Raw genomic sequence first — 21489 nt, 5'->3', positions numbered from 1 at the left:
TACGCTATCTGCTCTTACCACAACCTCTGGCGATGCATTCCAGAGCTTGACTATTATCTGAGTGAAAAAATATTTCCTCCTATTGGTTTTAAGAGTACTTCCCTGTAACTTCATCATGTGTCTCCTAGTCTTTGTAATTTTTTATGGAGTGAAAAATCAATCCACTTGTATCTGTTTTACTCCACTCAGGATTGAATATATAGGAACCAGGTGAAACTCTACAGGGTTGAAGGGAAAGTTGGCTTAAAGTGGAGACTAGATTTTGCAGAACTGCTTGTCCAAACTGACTGTCTCTTCTGGAATTGTGTTCTAAACAGTAGTGAGAGTTAAACAAGAGGACTGAAGACCAAGTAGCCACGCTGCAGATTTCTTCAATAGATGCAGAGCAAAAATAAGCTACTAAGGCAGCCATATCCTGTACATTGTGGGTTGTCACATGGCCTTGTAGCGTCAATCCAGCCTGAGTATACCACAGGAGATACAGTTTGCTAGCCAAGTAGAGATGGATCTTTTTTAAACAACAACTCCTAACCTATTAGGATCAAAGGCGATAGAGCTGGGAGGATCCTCTATGTGGCTTAGTCTGGTTCAGAGAGTATGCCAGAGCACGTCTACAGTTCAAGGTGTGAAAATTGCTTCATCAGGATGGGAATGTGGCTTTTGAAAGAACAAAACGATGGATTGGTTGAGGTGGAATTCTGAGACTACTTTAGGGAGGAATTTTGAATGTGTTCAAAGGACTACACTGTCGTGATACAACCTTTCATAGGCAGGATCTGTTAAAAGGGCTTGAAGTTCACTCACATGGCATGCATATGTGAAGGTTATGAGGAAAACTACTTTCCAAGAGAGTAATCTGAGAGAGCAAGATGTAAGTGGCTCAAAAGGAGATTTCATAAGAACAGCGAGAACCATGTTAAGATCCCAAACCACAAGAGGAGGCTTGAAGTAGTTTTGTGTGGAATAGGCCTTTCATGGAAATAAAATACACCGATAGCACTGAGATGAATGCTAACCAAATTGATTTTTAGACCAGAGAAGGTAGTCGAGGTTAGATGGAAGTGGACTTAAGATAGGCTCCAGAGAATGCAATGCACACCAGGAAGAGAATTGTGTCCACTTGAAGAATTAACAGTGCTGAATGGAAGGTTTCCTAGAGGCTACAATGATAGTGGATACTGCAACCAAGAGGCAGAAAGCATTTACCTATTCGGTGAAAGAAACGAGCCGGAATTGGGATAAAATAGGGACCCTTCATTCTGAATTAGCAGTTTCAACGGTTTCCTGATCAAGAACTCTAGAAGTGGGAACCAAACCTGGCGTGTGCTAAGGGATGCTATGAAGATCATGGTACCCTAATCTTGGTGAAGTTTGAGTAGTTTTCCCTATAAGAGGGACTGGAGGAAATGAGTAGAGGAACTTGTCCCTCCAGTGTAGAAAGGCATTTAATGCAATGCAATTGAGGGCAAAGAGTGTGGAACAGAATTGTGGAAGACTGTTGTTCTGAGGTGAAACGAAAAGATCTATGTCTGGCAGTCCCCATCGAGAGAAAATCAGATACAAGACTGACATGCTCAGAGACTATTTGTGAGGCTGAAGAAATCTCCTCAATGTCTGCCAAGACATTCTGCTTCCATGCTAAGTAAACTACCCTGTGAAGTTTCCAATTTCAAATCTCTACTGTCTCCAAAGGAGATAAGATCCCATGCCTCATTGTTCAAATAGAACATGACGACCTAGTTGACCCTACGGATGAGTACTACCTGTTGAAAGAGGTATTCCTGGAATGTTCTGAGAGCATTTCCTTTCGCTTGTAGCTCCAGAATATGGATGATCTGTTTATGGTGAGGTTACACTCCTTAGGGTGGAGATCATCTAGATGAGCTCTCCAACCTAGCATCAAAGCATATGTGACTAGAAGTTTTTGGTGGTGAAGAGATTGGAGACACAGGGTAAGATTTTATGCTACCATCCACCACTGGTGAGAATGCCGTATATCTGGAGTGACTTGAACTGGAGTAGAGAGGGATGCCGAGGCTTGGGACCATTGTGTTGATAAGGTACATTGTAGAATCTGGAGTCCCCCAAGTTTTGAATATCTGATGTAACACATTTGAATTGAGTGAGGTTGTAGGAGTCTTCTCAACTTCTCTGCTAAGATATTTTGTTTTCCTGCGAGATAAATCGCTTTCAGAATTATGTTGCGAGGAATCCCCTAAGATCAAATTCTGATTGCTTCTTGGCAAAGTGGGTGAGACCCTGTGCCTCCCTGTTTGTTCACGAAGTACATAGCTACTCAACTGCTTACATATTCCTACTCCAAACCAATGTTTTGACTTCTCTATATACCTGTACTTGTATCTATACCTGTACCCTCTGTAATAACAATGTACACTGCCACTGTACACTGTAATAACAATGTACACTAAACGTATAAGTACATCACGGGATACATCGAGTCAGAAGATGATATCTTCGGGCTAGTGGGACCCTCGACCACCAGAGGACATCCGCTGAAAATCAGGGGAGGGAAGTTTCATGGCGACTCCAGGAAGTACTTCTTCACTGAAAGAGTGGTGGATCACTGGAACAGACTCCCACTCCAGGTGATAAAGGCCAGCAGCGTGACGGATTTTAAGAAAAAATGGGATACTCACGTGGGATCTTTAAGGGAGTAAATTCAGGGGAGGGGATACCTGGAATGGGCAGACTTGGTGGGCTATAGCCCTTTTCTGCCGCTTTTTTCTATGTTTCTATGTATTGTATACCGTCTTGAACTGAAAAGGTATGATGGATATAAATAAAGCTATTATTATCTGTAGGAATGGGAACGGTGATGAATTTTTTCACTGTGTCATTCTCTAATCTAAGCAGAGCTAGCCATTTTTCTCCAACAGTGGTTATAGGGTTCCAAGAGAGACCATATAAAATTTCTCCTTCACTAAGTATTTGTTGAGAGCACGGAGGACTGGAATTGGATGGAGATTTTCAGTATTTTCTGGTACGAGGAAATACTTGGAGTTGAACCCTTGGCCCCTCTCCTGCAGAGGTACATGTTTGATGGCATCGAACTAGAGGAGGGCTGAGAGCTGTTGGTGAAGGAAGGCAGTCTGATGGGAACTGAAAGAAGATTTTCTTGGAGAGTGGTTGGGAGGTCTTGTTTGTAGATGAAGGGTGTAACCCTGTCTCACTACTTATAAGATTCAGCAATCTGATGTTATAAGGGTCCAACAATGGTAAAAGTGATACAACCCCCTATAGGAAGAGATTGAGAAATTGGCTGTATTACACTGGCTAAACTCTCTTGGATGAAGTAAAAAAGATTGTTCAGACTTCTGCTGTGTTTGAGGTTGCGACTTTTGAATTCTTTGTTGTCTCTGGCAACTGGGTTGTGGAGCTCTGGAAGATGTTGATAATGGTATATACCTTTGTTTGAGGTAGTAGGAGGAAAATTTTGGAAGAAAGAACCTCTTAGTAGCTTGAAACGTAGATGATTTTGCAGATAATAATGTTGTCATAGAAACTTCATGCCTCTTCATTTTTTGAGTGGCCTCTTCAATCTTGTCCCAAATAGTTCCTCTCCTGGGCATGGTATATTGTCCAGTCTTTCTTGGACATAAGCTTGCAGATCTGATACTTGTAACCATGCTTACCTTTTCATTTCAATAGAAACTGCTGATGCTCATGAGGTTATGTCAAAGGCATCAAAAACAGAGCGAGCCATGTATTTTCAAGTTTCTATAAGATCATTAGAAATGTGTTAAAAAGCATTCAACTCATAATCAAGAATATATTGTTCATAATGTGCCAACTTTTGAACCAGAGACTTTATATTGAAAGTCATACAGAAGTTGTATCTTGAGTATTCTGCTGGTGTTCTGGAAGAAAGTCTTTGCCCATATTTATCTAGGGTTCTTTCGTCTCTGCCAGGAGGAGTGCTGGCATATATCCTAGAACTGCTGGACTTTTTCAATGCTGACTCAACAAAAAGGGACTGATGTTGCAGTTGGGGTTTATCGAACTCTGGGCAAGATTGCACCCAACTTATGTGAAGCCACAGGTATTAGAAGGGATGTTTCCCAATTTTTAAACATAGCATCCTTCATTAGATTGTGAAAAGAAAGCTTTTATAATCTAGTGCATCAAAGAGTTCTGCCACAGGCTCAGAGTCTGATGCCATGTTTATTGGTAGAGCTTGCCTCATCTGCTTGATGAATTTTGTAAATGACAGATTCTTAGGTGGTGACTATCTGCATGGTGGAGATGGAGATGGATCTAAAGGAATTCCATTTGATTCCTCAGCAGAAAGTTCTGGATAGTCAGAGGTAGAAGATAAGTCTGAGTCATAATCTTCAATGTCATGTCTTGGTGAGAATGAATGTTGAGAAGAGCATCAAGATCGAGGAGAGTAATCATGAGAGAGTCAAGAATGATGTCAAGGAGAGTCTTGAGAGTATCAAGCTTGATTTTGAGGAAAATAGTCATGAGAGCGTCAAGCCTGACATCGAGGAGAGCACTGTTGAGAATACCAAGTAAGGTGTCAAGATTGAGAGATACTAAGAGATGTTCTGCAGTGTCAGTCCATTGAGTGCCTCAGTCTGGATGAAGAGCTCTGATGCTTCGATGATTCAGTTCTCTTGACCTCAATCATCGACGCTGTGGAGACAAAGATGGTAAAACAGAGAGTTGCTTGGACTGGGCTGGTACCAGATGTGTCAAAGCAGCACCTGTGGTGCTTGGGCTTGTAAGATACCAGCCAATTCCCTATGAACTAATTCCTGTATAGACGGCACTGATACTGTAGAGATCAGCACATATGGTGCAGGGAGTGTGGAGTGTTGACACGTTGGAGACCTTGATGATGAGGCACGCCCCAAAGGCAACACAACTTGAAGAGAAGGCAACCTCACCTTGGTGTGTCGACACTTGAGAAAAGGTCAAAGTAAGCTTGGATTAGGAAGAATGCTTATAATTTTAAGCTTTTTTAGCTGACTCTCCAACAGAGATGGCACTGATGATGACGTGGTGTTGATGAAGTAGGATGAATAGTATCAGTGTCAGAAATCATTGACATCTTCAGTGTGCTTGTAGACTCCCCAAAGAGTTTCTCAAATTAGAGTCGATAAGTCTTAAGTGACTTCTTTTGAAGCTTAGAGCAGTGCGATCAGGAATCTGGTAGGTGTTCAGGACCAAGGCATTGGACACATCAGTTGTATGGGTCGGTTACCGAGATAGACCTGTTGCATCAATTGCACCACTTGAAGCCACTAGAAGATTGGACATAGAGGGAAAAAAATAGCTGATGCAAAATCAAGACTCAATTGGCCTGGAAGGTCGAAAAAAAAAAAAAAAGTTAATCCAAAAAATGATTGATGCTCCCAGCTGGGAACAGGCTGAAGTGAGCCTGAAGGCCCAAAAATGAAAATCGATAAAAATTCAAAAAAATTTATCAGAACGCAGAAAATAACAATAAAATGAAAATAATGAAGAAAATAAGCAAAAAGGACTGGGAAGGCATTACAAAACATAGTTTGTCATGCTCAATCAAAAGACACAGATTCTCAACTCTGCGGAAAACTGAGAAACGATTGTCCCACGAGCTGACATTGAGCAAGTAGGCACTGGCACATGTGCGGGATGTGCAGTCTTGAGACTTTTCAATTTTTTTAAATGATAATTCATACCGGGCTCCATGGCTGACATCACCCACATGTGAGAATATGTTGCCCGGTTGTCCTAGGATAAGATTCTTTTTCTAGTCCACAAAAGGACTGGCTTTTAAAAGTTCTCCTTGGAGTTAAGGCTGGAAATGCATAGTAACATAGTAGATGACGGCAGATAAAGACCCGAATGGTCCATCCAATCTGCCCAACCTGATTCAATTTAAATTTTTTTTTTTTTTAGGAATACAGCTCTAACATGTAATGAAGGGGGGAGGGGGTTATTACATGCTTCCACTGAGATCTCAGGTCAGATATCTATTGATAGGGGCCTAGCCAGAGTTTTTCTGTGATGGCCTTTCCTGGAGACCAGGAAGGATATTTTTTAAGCCCCAGAAATACCTTCCTGCTGCAAACAAGATCAGACTATGTTATGAAAGACCCTTTGTGATTGTGCTCAGGGGTAGAGGAGAGACCTGATGGCTCACCGCTTGCTCATCTCTTTGAGAGCTCCACTCCGACAGGTCTTGAGGTAATCCCCAAGCAGTTTCAACTTCTCTCGGCAGTGGCTGATCTCCTCTAGTTGCTCCACATGCTGGTAGAGGCTGTTGTTCACAGACTTCACGTTTATTAGTGGCTCACTGTGGATCTGAGCCAGGAATTTTAGGGCCCGTCTGCACACCTGATCAAAACAAAGGCGAGAGGATAAGTCAGGTTGGAAAAGCTACAATCAGATATTGCAGTAAAATGGTTCACGGTACCCACAGCTGCGGGATGAGAGTTCAAGTCAGATCTTGGCTCCAGCTCCTGCTCCTGCTGGCAAGGGAGATGAAGTGGAGCCATGAGCTTGACTTAAAATAGCTAAAAATTAGCTGAGCCAGAGAGACAGATCCATGTTTATTTTAATACTAGTCTTTAAGCCCGTTACATTAACGGGTGCTAGAATAGATGTGTCTGTCTGTCTGTTTCTTTCTCTCTCTCTCCTTGGCCGCTGTCTATGTCCTTCTGTCTTCCCTCCACCCCCCTGAGCAAAGCTGTCTGTCCCCAGTACACCTCTCCCCCCAAGGCAGCCCCCTTTCCTTCTCCCTGACTGTCTCTCCGTGGCCCCCCTTCTGTATTCTCCCAGAGCAAAGCTGTGTGCCCCCCAGCACACACTTACCCCCAAAACAGCCCCCTTTCCCTCTCCCTAACTGCCTCTCCATGGCCCCTTCTGTCTTCCCCCCAGAGCAAAGCTGTCTGTCCCCAGCACACCTTCCCCTCCAAATCAGACCCCTTTCCCTCTCCCTGTCTCTCCATGGCCCCTTCTGTCTTCCCCCCAGTCCCACTGTTTCATCTCCACCACCACATCCAACATTTCTCCCTCTCATCTCTCTCTTCCCCATGCATCTGTACCTCATTCCTCTCCCACTACCATGTCCAATACTTCTCTCTCCCTCCTTATGCCCAAAAATTCTCCTCTTTCTTCATTTCCCCATGTGCACCATCTCTTTCCCTCTCACTCAGACACCCTGCCCAACTCTCCTTTTCTATTCCTTCCTCCATCTCTGCATCTCTTTCCTTCATTCATCCCAACTTCATGATCCCCTCCCTCTTTCCCTTTCAATAAGACACCAATGCCCAACAATTCTCCCTTTCTATTCCCTCCCCCACCTCAGCATCTCTTTCCCTCACTCCCTACCATTCTTTCATCCTGTGTCCAAAGTTCATGCTCCCTCCCCTCCATCTTTCCTTCATCTAAAGTCTGTGCTCTCTCACTTACTTTTGTGTCCCAACGTGACCCTGCTTCTCCTTTCCTGTACTAACACACCCCTCTTCCTCCCTGCCTGTCTCAACGCAACCCTCCTCCTCCTTTCTGTGTCCCAATGAACCCTTCATCGTCCTTCCTGCCCTCTGTTCTGCGTCCCAAATTCGTGCCTCCCTCCCATGGGTGTTTACCTCCTCTAGCCGGTATCCTCCTCCAAGCCATACTTCAAAAAGCCATGGCCATGATTCCTACATGTGGCCCGTGGCCGACCTGGAAGCCTTCCCTTTGACAACAGAGGGAAGACATGGGCCATGTTCAGGAGCCGCTACTCACAGCTTTGTGAAGAGAAGTGCAGCTGGGAGGAGGAAGCTGGCTAAAGGAGATAAACACCCACGAAAGGGAGGTATGAATTTTGGACGCAGAACAGAGGGTGAAAAGGACGATGAGGGGCGCATTGGGACATAGAATGGGGGAGGAGGGTCATTTTGGAAAAGGAAGGGAGGATGAGGGGCACATTGGCACAGGAAGGGGGAAGTAGGACCCCCGGTTCGTACGTACATAAGAATTGCCGCTGCTGGGTCAGACCGGTGGTCCATTGTGCCCAGCAGTCTGCTCCCCCAGCAGCCCTTAGGTCAAAGACCAGTGCCATAACTGAGTCTAGTCTTACCTGCGTACGTTCTGGTTCAGCAGGAACTTGTCTAACTTTGCCTTGAATCCCTGGAGGGTGTTTTCCCCTATAACAGCCTCCGGAAGAGCGTTCCAGTTTTCTACCACTCTCTGGGTGAAGAAGAACTTCCTTATGTTTGTACAGAATCTATCCCCTTTTAACTTTAGAGAGTGCCCTCTCGTTCTCTCTACCTTGGAGAGGGTGAACAACCTGTCTTTATCTACTAAGTTTATTCCCTTCATTATCTTGAATGTTTCGATCATGTCCCCTCTCAGTCTCCTCTTTTCAAGGGAGAAGAGGCCCAGTTTCTCTAGCTTCTCACTGTACGGCAACTCTTCCAGTCCCTTAACCATTTTTGTCGCTCTTCTCTGGACCCTTTTGAGTAGTACTATGTCCTTTCTCATGTACGGCAACCAGTGTTGGACGCAGTATTCCAGGTGGGGGCATGTCATGGCTCGGTACAGCGGCACGATAACCTTCTCTGATCTGTTTGTGATCCCCTTCTTAATCATTCCAAGCATTCTGTTCGCCTTTTTCGCCGCCACCTCGTATTGGATGGACGGCTTCATTGATTTATTTACAAGTACTCCCAAGTCTCTTTCCTGGAGGGTCTCTCCGAGTACTGCACCAGACATCCTGTATTCATGTATAAGATTTTTGTTACCAACATGCATCACCTTGCACTTATCCACGTTGAACCTCATTTGCCATTTCGCAGCCCATTCCTCGAGCACGCTTATGTCTCGTTGTAGGTCTTAGCAATCTTTCTGTGTCCTCACTATTCTGAATTACTCTATATCGTCCGCAAATTTAATCACCTCGCTCATCATACCAATTTCCAGGTCGTTTATAAATATGTTGAAGAGCACTGGCCCGAGCACCGAACCCTGCGGCACTCCAATTGTGACTCTTTTCCAGTCCGAGTATTGTCCATTTACCCCCACTCTCTGTTTCCTATCCGCCAACCAGTTTTTAATCCATGTGAATATATCACTCTTAATTCCATGGCTCGCAATTTTTTGAAGTAGTCGTTCATGCGGGACCTTGTCAAACGCCTTCTGAAAATCCAGATATACAATGTCGACTGGGTCACCCTTGTCTATCTGCCTATTTGCTCCCTCGAAGAAGTGCAGTAAGTTTGTCAAGCAAGATCTTCCTTTGTTGAATCCATGCTGGCTGGTTCTCATTAGATTGTGTCTGTCAAGGTGATCAATGAAACGGTCCTTTATCAGCGCCTCTACCATCTTTCTCGGTATCGAAGTCAGACTCACTGGTCTGTAGTTTCCCGGATCTCCCCTCGAACCTTTCTTGAAGATCGGCGTAACATTTGCCACTTTCCAATCCAACATTCTTAACCTGGGGACTGCCAGTAATTCTTATCCAACCAAATTCAAATGAGGCATCTTCATGGGGCACTTAAACTCCAGCTGTCTCTCATCTGCAGACTGGAAAATGCCATTTATGCAAATGTTTCTTTTTTCCTACAACATTAAAATACTCCCAGGATACCACTCAATACAGCTATAAGCCAACACATAGACTTTTAAGCACACTGAGAGCAGAGACTTTCGGGTAGTAAATGAATGCATGCAAAATGCTTTATTTTTGAGAAAAATCACTTTGAAGACTGCTTTCATTGTGCATTAATAAAGCCTAAACAGACAGCAGCACAGCAGATCAGATCATGGGTTGTGCAGAAAGCTCTGCCATCGGCAGCACATGCAAAGACTCAGAGGTGGTGCATTGGGGCAACTCACCACTCGTTTGCCAAGGTCCCAGTTATGGATCACTCTGGATGGAATAACAGACTCATCATCCTGGTGGCAGCTTTCACAATAATAAAGGCCAGAGAAGGCACAAAGACGGGCCTTCCCAAGAGAGAAGCCAATTTGCTTTGGGCAGCCTGTAAGGGGAAAGTCAAAGCACAGGATATAAGAAAGGATTGCACCTTCACAATTATAAATCTCTCAGGCTAGCAACAATTTGAGAAAAACCTGATGACGTGCACACAATAAACCCCCACACCCCCAACCCCTTCCCCCAACACATGAATAAACCTCTACCTATAGATTCATAAATGCCACACTGACCTTTTTACTGCTAAGATGTTTGGGATTAGGCTTGATCAGGGGTTCTTAACCCAGACCTCAGGATACCTGCAATGAACATGCCCGAGATGAATCTACATGCACTACCTCGACTGCATCCAGATTTATCTCATAGATATACATAGTTAGGGTTACCAGATGTCTGGATTTCTCCGACCATGTTCTCCTTTTGAGGACATGTCCAGGGGTCCTGATGGCTTTTCAAAACCCGGCACTTTGTCCGGGTTTTGAAAAGCTGTGTCGGGCAGGGAGGAAGTCCATGCAGGCGTGGCCATCATGCGATGACGTTATCACATAGCGTCCGTGCATGCGCGGACTTCCTCCCTGCCCGACACGAACAGGCAGTGGGGGGTGGGATTAGGGCGGGGATGGGCAAAACTAGGCGGGCCTGGAGGTGGGGCTAGGGGGTCCGTATTTTCTGAAAGAAAAATCTGGCAACCCTATTCATAGTGGGTATCCTGAAAACTTCACTGGCTGGATGTGTCCCGAAGTCTGGGTTGAGAATCCCTGTTTATGTTTATTTAAAACCTTCATACATCACTTGGGCTGACAAGCAGATCATGTTGTGAACATGCTAAAAGTTAATATAAAAGCATCAAAAAGAACTATAACAGTTAAAAAAAAATCCATTCACGGTGGGCATTGAAGATCCTGTTTGATCACCATAGGCCTCAATCCAGAGTTCTAACTGCCTATCTGGGCATTCCAAGCCTCATTTTGGTGCTCCAATCGCATTCCAAGTTTCATTCTGACATTGCCAGAGATTTTGACTATACTTCTGCATGAATGCCACAGCAACGTAAGAACATAAGAATAGCCTTACTGGGTCAGACCAATGGTCCATCTAGCTCAGTATCCCGTCATCACGGTGGCCAATCCAGGTCACATGTACCTGGCAAACACTCAAATAGTAGCAACATTCCATATTACTGATCCACGGCAAGCAGTGGCTTCCTCCATGTCTATAACAATAGCAGACCATGTACTTTTCCTCCAGAACTTGCCCACACCTTTTATAAAAATCAGCTACTTTAACTGCTCTTACCACATCCTCTGGGTCCTACAACCTGAAATAAATATTTTCTATAACATTCCAATTTAACATATTGAAAAGAGGGAAAATAGAGAATAGTGAAGTATCTGGAATCCAATGGACTACAGGACCCGAGGCAACATGGATTCAATCGAGGCAGGTCTTGTCAGACAAATCTGATTAATTTCTTTGACCACAAAATTGGATCAAGGAAAGCGCTAGATGTGGTATACTTAGATCCAATCAGGATCTTGATTAGCCTCTAATAAAATAACATGATCATGGGTTAGTGGGATCTTCTATATGTGGATGAGTATTTTGTTTTAGTGAAATAGTATGGTGGCTGTGTTAGTCCACTCTTCAAGGTAATTGTAGAAATAAAACAAAGAATAAAGGAAAAAAAAAAATAACCCCAGATCTGAGCTAATCATAAACTACATTAAGCTGGTCAAATAAAAAAGGCAATTTAAAAAAAAGGTGTTATATGGTGGAAATTCCAAAGGACGTTGGGAGAAGAGGGTTGGACTCTTCTGTAAAATGAGAAATGTTGGGGTTGAGCCAGTTGTAACCAGTTAAACTAGTTGGACACTGGGCTCCTTTCAAACAACATCCATTGTGTAACTTTTCCATCAGAAATTCAATAGATAACAGACATCCCAAATCCCCATATTTAGGATATCCAAAAGGCTGCTCCATCAACAAGGATGCCAGTGCTGATCTTTACAGTATTATACTATCACTAAGGACATCGATACGTACACCGATGCCGAATCAGATAGGAGGTTACAATGAACCAGTGCCAATACCATTACAGAAACAAGTGCTAATCTTCACAGTGACATGGATAGTGCTACAGAAATCAAATACATATTAAACAAAACTTTAAAACTGAATTACTGGAAAACTACATAATTGCAAGAGCAATGCTAGAGCTTTGATGTAACTGCACAAGTCAAAATCTCAGTCCTTTTGAATGGCATCATATGATGGACATTCTAAAATAACATGATCAGATGATTATAGAAACCTGGTCAATATGAAATATTACCATGATAAAGCTTGAACATAAACCTAAGTTTGTGGAAGTTTACCTACAATTATAGAGGACTTTACCTGCACATTTGAAGTTCTGAGAATCCAGTCCTTTTTCTGTGGGTATTCGGGTCAAGCACTGTAACAGAGAACTGTCTTCTCTCACCACAACCTGTGAACTCCTGCTCCAGTCAATGTTCAACGGCTCATCGGCTGCCTCTAAATAAGATGTCAAGGCACCTCGAATCAGCTCCCGCCAGGCCTTGGCTTCCATGGCGCTCTCAGCTTGTAGACGCAAGGAGGTCTTTGAGGTTACAACTCTGAAGAAAGCAGGGCCGCCGAGGCTAGCATCTGGAAGGATATCTCGAATTATGTCAATTCCGTAGACCTGGCACAGGGTCTTTGTGCAGTCCGTCACCACAAAACACTTCAAAGCCTCCAAGGACAAAGAGAAAATGAAATGGCTCCAGGTCCGATCCACTTTCATGTACAGAACAGATTCCTTGAATGCATCCTGTTCCACAGAGAGCCCTGAAGGCCAGTCAAACATGAGTGGAGAACCAGTTGAATTCATAGTGTTATTGTCAGATTCTGGGAACTTTAGGACTTCCCAGACCTCTTCCTGCTGGGGGCGACATTTCTGCAGCGCCTCCTCCAATCTGTCTACCCAGTCCTCAGCTTCATCCTGGGATGGTGCTCGAAGGTTCAGCTTTTTGTTTGGGAAAAACAGATCAAAGCGGCCATCGGCATGTGCAGACCCCACTGCCTCACACCGGAGCAGGGAGCAGTTCTCAGTACAGGTCCGGTCCTCAGCATTTAGAAAAAGGCGGAATTCAAAGGGCGAGAGCTCACAGTAGAATTCTTTCCAGATTCCCATGGCCCCACGACGTTCTAAATTACCCAATTTCAACAGACCCCGGAAGGGGTTTGAGAGACCTGTCAAAAACACAGGCAATAAATTAATCACAGGAAACTTCAACAGATTCTGTGGAAATGCAAAACTCAAACACAACATATTTACCACACTGCTTCTTCTACTTCTCGACTATTTTAATATTATCGACTTGGCAGGTGTCAAAAAATACTATTTCCAGGCTGCAAATTATACAGAACACCGCAGCGGCTTATATTCGGACTGAATAAGTTTGATCATGTCACCCCTTTGTTTTGGGAATTACATTGGCTACCGGTCGAGGCTCGTATTGTTTCCAAGTTGGGTTGTATTTATTATAGAGCCCTGATGGGTCAAGCGCCACTGTACTTGATTGATTTTCAGCTTCCACTCAAAAGTACTCTCATAAAACTCAAGCTTTATTTGTTTATCCATCAGCGAAGGGTTGCAATTTTGGAAAGATATCACGAACGTATGCTCTCATATCAGGCTGCCGTTTGAGACAAAGATTTTAAGCAGATGTTTACCATTTCATTTTCCTATTTAGAATTTAGGAGACACTTGAAAACCTACTTGTTTTCTAGGTTCTTGGGCAATTAATTTCATCTTCATTCTCTAATTGTCGCATTTTATTAGTCTTTTGTAACCCGCAGAGAACTGCAAGGTTATACGGTCTAGAAATTGATTTTATGTTGTTTTTTAAAAAAAATATTTTACATACCTATCTGCCTGCGATGAACAACATTGAAGCTTTTGCTTTCCTGATCCGATGGTGGCTTTGATCCCTTGGTCTCTGCAGAGGAGACGCTCTCTTCATGTACAGTGTTTGAACTGATTAATGCTGCCGATGGGCCACGACCTTGCTGCTGCCCTGGAGGAGGAAGATGGAAATCATCTTCCGAAATCCAGCTTCTACTTTTCTAGGTAAACAAAATCAGAGGATCAGAGTGGCTTGTGTCTGTAAATTTTACATCTGTAAAACACTATATACATTTGCCCGCCAGCATCACAACGATTGTGAAATCTGTGAAGGATTTGCACGGAGGGTCGTGGTGGATTGCCTTTGATGCCATATCTGTCTAATAGTATGTTTAAGACTGTTTTGCAGACAATTATTCTATCTAGCCTTGCCTACTGCAATCTAGTGCTCTTGGGTTTACCGGCCTCTGCCCTATGTGCTAAATTTATTTTATTGTTATATGTGGAAATCGAAAGGAAACAAGATTTTATGTATGTGATATGGAAACAGCATAGTTGTATGCAGTATATACATTTTTAAATAAATAAATAATAAATTGTTGGTAATCTGTATATGGATTGTTATGTTTGTTGTGAAGATGAGTTTGTATCTATTGTGACCCGCTTTGGGGAAGGCGGGATACAAATAAATAAAGCAAAATGGGGAGACCCAATGATCCACAGTGAAAACAATCCACCGGTGAAAACAAAAACAAAAATTGTGGCTACAGATGTTCTGGAGATAATTTATTAAACACTGACATATAAAACCATGTAGGGTCCGGTTTGATTTTTATCACAGTATTTTTTATCATTATACTTTTTTAATTGAATTTTCATGGTTTTATATGTCAGTGTTTAATAAATTATCTACAAATCTACAAATAAATAAACCATAAACCATTTATCTAGCTATCTATATAGATACACATACACATATATAGAGAGATTTTTTTCAGGCAGTACCTGGTACTGAGTACTGGCTTCAAAAAAGAACCCAAAAGATTTGCCAATAATAATAATAATATCCAAAATGCAATTAACAACTTCTTTTTCCCCTGGTAAGAATATGCCCAAAAGTAAAGCTCAAATGAATGTTAGAAAAAAATATATAATAATAACAACAGGACATCAGTATAGGCACAGTTCATTGTTTGAAACAAGATTTAGCCCCGGGCAGGATCTCATAGGTGACAAGCACCAGACACAAGGGGCTCCTTTTACTAAGGTGCGTTAGGGCTTTAATGCGTGGAATAGCGCGCATTACATTGCCGTGTGTACTAGACTTTAATGCCAGCATTGAGCTGGCGTTAGTTCTAGAAGCATAGCAGGCGGTAATTTCCTGCGTGCGCTAAAAACGCTAACGCACCTTAGTAAAAGGAGCCCAAGGACTAACTAAGACCTGCCCTGTACATCATTATGTCCAATATTTAAATTTGTTAGTGCAAAAAAATCCACAACCCATTGGCATAAATTCAAACCACGTGGAAAAAAAGAAGTAAGAACGTTTTAATCTCCCAATATCAAAATTCATCAAAAATCTACATAAGGAGCATTAAAATGCAAAGTGCTAACATTAAAAAGTCATTGAAAAGCTGTAGCTGTTAATAAAAAAAGTTAGCTAAATCCCATCAAAAGTTTGTCATCACCACTCGACAAAGCCCCGTTTCGGTATCATCGTCAGGAGCGGAGATTAAAGTGCCGATAAGATGAGATGCAAAAGAAGCTAGTTCATACTGAAGCAACAGGCAACCATAAATCCTGTAGGCATAATCCACCAGAGCTTAGCGCAATCAAACTAATGCTTAGGAAAAGTGAAAAAAACAATGGTGTCCGAGATGATTAAAACGCCCAGGAGGCCTCACGAAAGCAGCGCACTCATTCAACGTGATGACATGAAAAATGACATCAAAGTAAAAAAAGTCAGGAAAAACCCCCAAAACAAGGAGGCGTAAAAACTGGGAAAAAAAAAATAAAATCCATGAGGGAATAAGCCTTCAAATAGAAAATCCAAAAGTTTTCCCGTCTTAAGAGATAGGTGGTCTTATCTCCATTAAAATGTATGGGAACTTGCTCTAAAACACACCATCCTATTATTATTATTATATATTTTTTTCTAACATTCATTTGAGCTTTAGTTTTTGGCATATTCTTACCAGGGGAAAAAGAATTTGTTGCCAATTGTGTTTTGGGTATTACTGAGTACTGACTGGTACCTTTACAATTGTAGGAAACTGTAAATATCCCAACCTGGATGTCCCAGGAGGATGTAGATTCTTGGGAAACAGAATCTGCTGGAGCCGCGGAGAGTCCCAATACAGAGTCAAAATGGGGCACCTTGTCAGACTGAGGGAGGCCAGCAAAAAGCTTCACTACAAGTTCAGCTAAATAATTTTGATAGAACTTCACGGTACTACGGTATATAACCTGTTGTTATTATTATTATTACAATGAAAAATAAACCATATTGTGATATACGGGGCTAATGGTATTATCACAGAGACACTGAAGAAATTTTTGTTCTTAAAAAATAAATGAGACAAAGAAATGTACTGGAAGATGTACGAAGCAAATTGACAAGTTAAAAAGTGATAAATCACCTGGACCAGATGGTATACATCCCAGGGTACTTAAAGAACTCAAACATAAAATTGCTGACCTGCTGCTAGTGATCTGTAACCTGTTGCTAAAATTGTATGTAGTACCTGAAGATTGGAGGGTGGCCAATGTTACGCTGATTTTTAAAAAGAATTCCAGGGGAGATCCGGGAAATTACAGACTAGTAAGCCTGACTTCAGTGCCGGGAAAAATAGTGAAACAATTAAAATAAAACCGTGGCACACGTAGACAAACATGATTTAATGATACAGAGTCAGCATGGCTTCAGCCAATGAAGATCTTGTCTCACCAATTTGGTTGATTTCTTTGAAGGTGTGAACAAACATGTGGCTAAAAAGTGAGCCGATTGATGTAGTGTTTCTAGATTTTCATAAAGCATTTGGAAAAGTTCCTCATGAAAGGCTTCGAGAGAAAATTAAAAAGTCATGGGTAGGAATTGGTTATCGGATAGAAAACAGAGGGTAGGGTTAAATGGTTATTTTTCTCAATGGAGGAGCGTAAACAGTGGAGTGCCGCAGGGGTCTGTACTGGGACCGGTGCTATTTAACTTATTTATAAATGATCTAGAAATTGGAATGACAAGTGAGGTGATTAAATTTGCAGATGACACTAAACTGTTCAAAGTTGTTAAAATGCATGCGGATTTTGAAAAATTGCAGGCAGACCTTAGGAAATTGGATAACTGGGCGTCCAAATGGCAGATGAAATTTAATGTGGACAAATGCAAAGTAATGCATATTGGGAAGAATAACCCAAATCACAGTTACCGGATGCTAGGGTCCACCATGGGGGTTAGCGCCCAAGAAAGGGATCTGGGTGTCATTGCTGACAATACAATGAAACCTTCTGCCCAATGTGTGGTGGCCAAAAAAGCAAACAAGATGCTAGGAATTATTTAAAAAGGGATGGTTAACAAGACTAAGAATGTTATAATGCCTATGGTGTGACCTCACCTGGAGTATTGCATTCAATTCTGGTCTCCTTACCTCAAGAAAGATATAGCGGCACTAGAAAAGGTTCAAAGAAGAGCGACCAAGATGATAAAGTGGATAGAACTCCTCTCGTATAAGGAAAGACTAAAGAGGTTAGGGCTCTTCAGCATGGAAAAGAGACAGCTGAGGGGAGAGATGACTAAAGCCTAGAAAATCCTGAGTGGTGCAGACCGGATACAAGTGGATCAATTTTTACTCCATCAAAATTACAAAGACTAGGGGACACTCAATGAAGTTACAGGGAGAGGGAGAGAAACGGATTAAGATTTATGGAAGATGTAACGTTTGCCGTTGCTATTAAGGACTTACTGTGACCGACCTACCACCCCCTCCCCCCACCCCCCCCGCACCTCCTGGACCTCTCTACAGTGTACCAAGTGGCCTAGCGGTGAAGCGGGGCAGGAGCAATCTTTCAACACTCCTGTCCTGTGCAGGGCCATCAACAAAAATGGCTGCCATTTTTTCATGAGGTAAAACTCTTTATAGTTTATAAATCTTTCCTTTTGGCTGAGTCTTAATAATAATATTGTCATTTATTGCTAAAGAGACATATGATCAAGAAATGGTTTTATTTTACTTTTGTGATTATGATAAACATACTGAGGGCCTCAAAACAGTACCTGGCGGGCCACATGTGGCCCCCAGGCCGTGAGGTTGAGACCACTGGGCTATACAGACGTCTTTGGGAATTAATGTGCTTAGATAAATCAGCTGATTTTTTTTCCGTACAATCATAGTTTTGCAACTTCCCTCATTTAGCCCTATTTTTGGCAGCTTTTAATTCCCTACCTAAATGTTTTTCCCTTAATTGGTCTTCTTTCCTATAACAAATTGTAGTTCCACCCTTCTTTCCACGAGTCCAAGTAAGTTATGGTCTACGTCTGTCCTTATATGTTCTCATTTTTACCAATGTAAATCACTTAGAAATTTTTATAAGCGTTGTATCAAATTCTAAATAAAACTTGGAAACCAGGCTTTCCTGGCATGCACATTGTTCTGCTAAGAGCTGGTGAACTTACTGGTAAAGACGGAGCTGGGGAAGAGTAGGATTTTGTCAGAAAGACATTGCTCGTAGAACATTTCTCACTTCCGTTCTCTGCCCAGGCTGCTTCTCTTTCCTTGAGAGCTGGTACAGCATTATTGTGGCTAAGTCTCCACTCAGGCCCTGCCACATGTTCCACCAGCTGCTCCGATACCAAACATGTTCCAAATATGGGAGAAGCAGAAGATAGGCTCCCGGAGTTTGTAGCTAGCTTGTCTATGTTACCAGGGTAGGTTTCAGTCTCGGTGGAAACAAGTTCTGAATTTCCTGGATTTTGGGAGGTTCTAGCTGGTAGTTGTAGAGAGGAGGTGTTTGCAGTTGTGTCTGGAGGGACAGATTCCACATCCAGTGCCTCCACTGGCTGGCTGGGATCAACCTGGACCGAGTCTATGGAATCCTGTACCGGATCGGAGATTTGGCATGCTTTGCTGTACTCCTTCAGGACCCTAAAACCAAGTCAGATAAACAAAATAACCAGATTGATTAATCAAATACAGATAATGTAGAATCATTATTTAGCTATTTCCCCATATGAATTCCCAGGAAGCACAGGACATCCAGTTCAGTGAAGCTTAAGATTTTGTTTTGCAGAATTTGTAATAAGATTTTATAGAAGAAATGTTTTATTTTGCACTGTGTAATTTGATTTACTGTGTTTATGATTCAATTTTTTTATCCACCTTGAACTTTAAAAGAGGTATTTTATAAGGTTAAATTTGTTCTCACCTGTTCATTTCCTTACCTTGTAAATTTAAATGGCCTGGCTGCTGAATTTTCCCTGAAATTGATCTTAAACTAACTGGACTATATATAATAACATAGTAAATGACGGCAGATAAAGACCTGAACGGTCCATCCAGTCTGTGCATAACTTATACCCATTAGAAAATACATGATTAGATTAACTTGTCTCTTCTTTGATATTTCTGGGCTGTAGACAGTAAAGTCTGGTATTATCCCAGGTTCCAAATGCTGAAGTTGCCGTCCAAGCTCACTGAAGCCTATCCAACCATCCTGTTGTTTGCAGGATATCTACCGTAAAGTCTGGCCAGTAATATCCTCCTGTTCCATATTAGTGGAATTCACATTGATGCTTACCCCAGCCCATCCTACACCAAATCACCATATATGGGACAAAGACATTGCAGATCTGTCCAATACCGGCCTTAGTTCTTTAATTTATAGCTCTCATTGTAATCCTCTTTATAATATGAAGATTACATGAGCCATAGCCGAGTAACTTCCCTAGATTTGAGCAGCAATAGAATAGTAAGAATGGCTTCCCAGGATGCTGAGTCTGTCAGAAAGCAGCTTCCTCATGCGCAAACAGAAAGGTGCTGTTTGATTTGTTGCTGACTAAACAACTGGGAACAACAGACAAAGGAATTTAGAGGCTAGTATTCAGTCAGCATTTCTTTAAGTGCTTGTCACCACTGGTTAAACTAGAGCTGGCTATTTACCGCTGGCCTCAATCTGGATACCAGCATTGAATATATCTGGGCACAAGGCAGCTGACAGGTTTTACCCTGGTCCCTCTTGATATTCAATGGCAGTACCCAGATAGCTACCAAGTTAACGCGGGACAGTCTGTTTGCCGTCATAAAATTGTATAATAATAATTTATTTATAACCCGCTATACCTTAAAACAGGGGTGTCCAATGTCGGTCCTCGAGGGCCGCAATCCAGTCGGGTTTTCAGGATTTCCCCAATGAATATGCATTGAAAGCAGTGCATGCACATAGATCTCATGCATATTCATTGGGGAAATCCTGAAAACCCGACTGGATTGCGGCCCTCAAGGACCGACATTGGACACCCCTGCCTTAAAAGTTCAGAGCGGTTTACAACAAAGAGAATCTGCCAGACGCCGATGAAATATAAATGGCTGGGTTTCTTTAGCTAAAATTGTCATACAAAAGAGATTTCACAGGCTTCCTTAAACATTTGGTAAGAGGAAGAATTCACAAAAGAGGTTTCTCAAGCTTATTTGTCTTACAAATCAGATTTCACAGATTTCCTGTGTTATCTGAGCATCATCACTGGATATCAATAGTGCCTGAGTAACTCCCAGCTCCCCCCAGACACAAATCAAATAACTGTGCAGCTGTCTGCCAGAATTTTCAGTGCTATTGAAAATCTGGGTATGACCTAGTCAGTTCTACTTATTTGGGTAAAAGCATCTCCTATTAGGTTAGGCAGTGCTGAATATAAGGCTCTTGAACCTTTTTTGGTTTTATGACATCTCTAAAATGGAGAATGAAGACACTAGTGATCTCATTATCAATCACGTCAAGATAGGTATTATTAATTGTTCTGGGACGCTACTTACTCTTGCAAGGATTTCTCAGAATCTATGGTGTCCGTACTTCCCAAGTTAGAGAGAACATTTGTCCGGCAACTCCTGTTACTGCTGGTCTGAGGGGGTCCATCCGAGCCCACACTGGAAGACAGCTGGGATGAGCTGCTGGTGTCCAGGCTCAGCGTGGAGCAGCTCAGTTTGTTCCTGCACCTGTCGTCATACAAAATGCTGGCCTGGGGTTCCACTTCATCTGATCCCGAGGACTGGGAAACAGAGTCCCAGGATTCCTTACAAGGCTCTAAGAACTCACAGCCAGGACACAGGCCAGAGAGGGACAGTGGAGACACCGTCCACTCATTCAACACAGCTGACTTGTAGGACAATTCGAAGGACAAGGAGGATAACCCCTGCAGGTAGCTCAGGATCACTTCACATTCCTCCGGATCCAGCAGCAGAGCCGCTGGCTGGTAATACTCTGAGAGCCAGAACCTCTCTCGCAGCAGTGAGATGAAATAACACTCCATCAGGCAGTCATTCAGAGCCAGCCTGAGCCAGGCACGGCAGCGACCCACATCCGTGTGAATAAAACTTAAGCGTTCCAATTCTGTAATCACATCTCTGTTAAAGAAAGCAAATGGACATTAATCAGTACAGGAATAACA

At 42.5% G+C, this 21489-nt stretch overlaps 1 protein-coding gene across 4 annotated transcripts in view; it reads right to left on the bottom strand.

The window, feature by feature from the left end:
• Positions 1–21489, bottom strand: part of PLEKHM1 (pleckstrin homology and RUN domain containing M1) — a 78013-nt gene that overhangs the window by 17211 nt on the left and 39313 nt on the right. For all 4 annotated transcript variants that reach the window (XM_033918224.1, XM_033918226.1, XM_033918225.1 and 1 more), the window contains 6 exons: positions 20858–21445; positions 18505–18973; positions 13858–14056; positions 12326–13180; positions 9829–9974; positions 6149–6342 (listed from right to left, as the gene is read on the bottom strand). In XM_033918224.1, the coding sequence (XP_033774115.1) occupies positions 6149–6342; positions 9829–9974; positions 12326–13180; positions 13858–14056; positions 18505–18973; positions 20858–21445 (2451 nt within the window). The remainder of the gene's footprint in view (positions 1–6148; positions 6343–9828; positions 9975–12325; positions 13181–13857; positions 14057–18504; positions 18974–20857; positions 21446–21489) is intronic.

This window comes from Geotrypetes seraphini, chromosome 13 (genome assembly GCF_902459505.1).
Source record: "Geotrypetes seraphini chromosome 13, aGeoSer1.1, whole genome shotgun sequence".
In the NCBI taxonomy this organism is placed as follows: Eukaryota; Metazoa; Chordata; class Amphibia; order Gymnophiona; family Dermophiidae; genus Geotrypetes; species Geotrypetes seraphini.
This window is presented reverse-complemented; position numbering and strand designations above follow the sequence as displayed.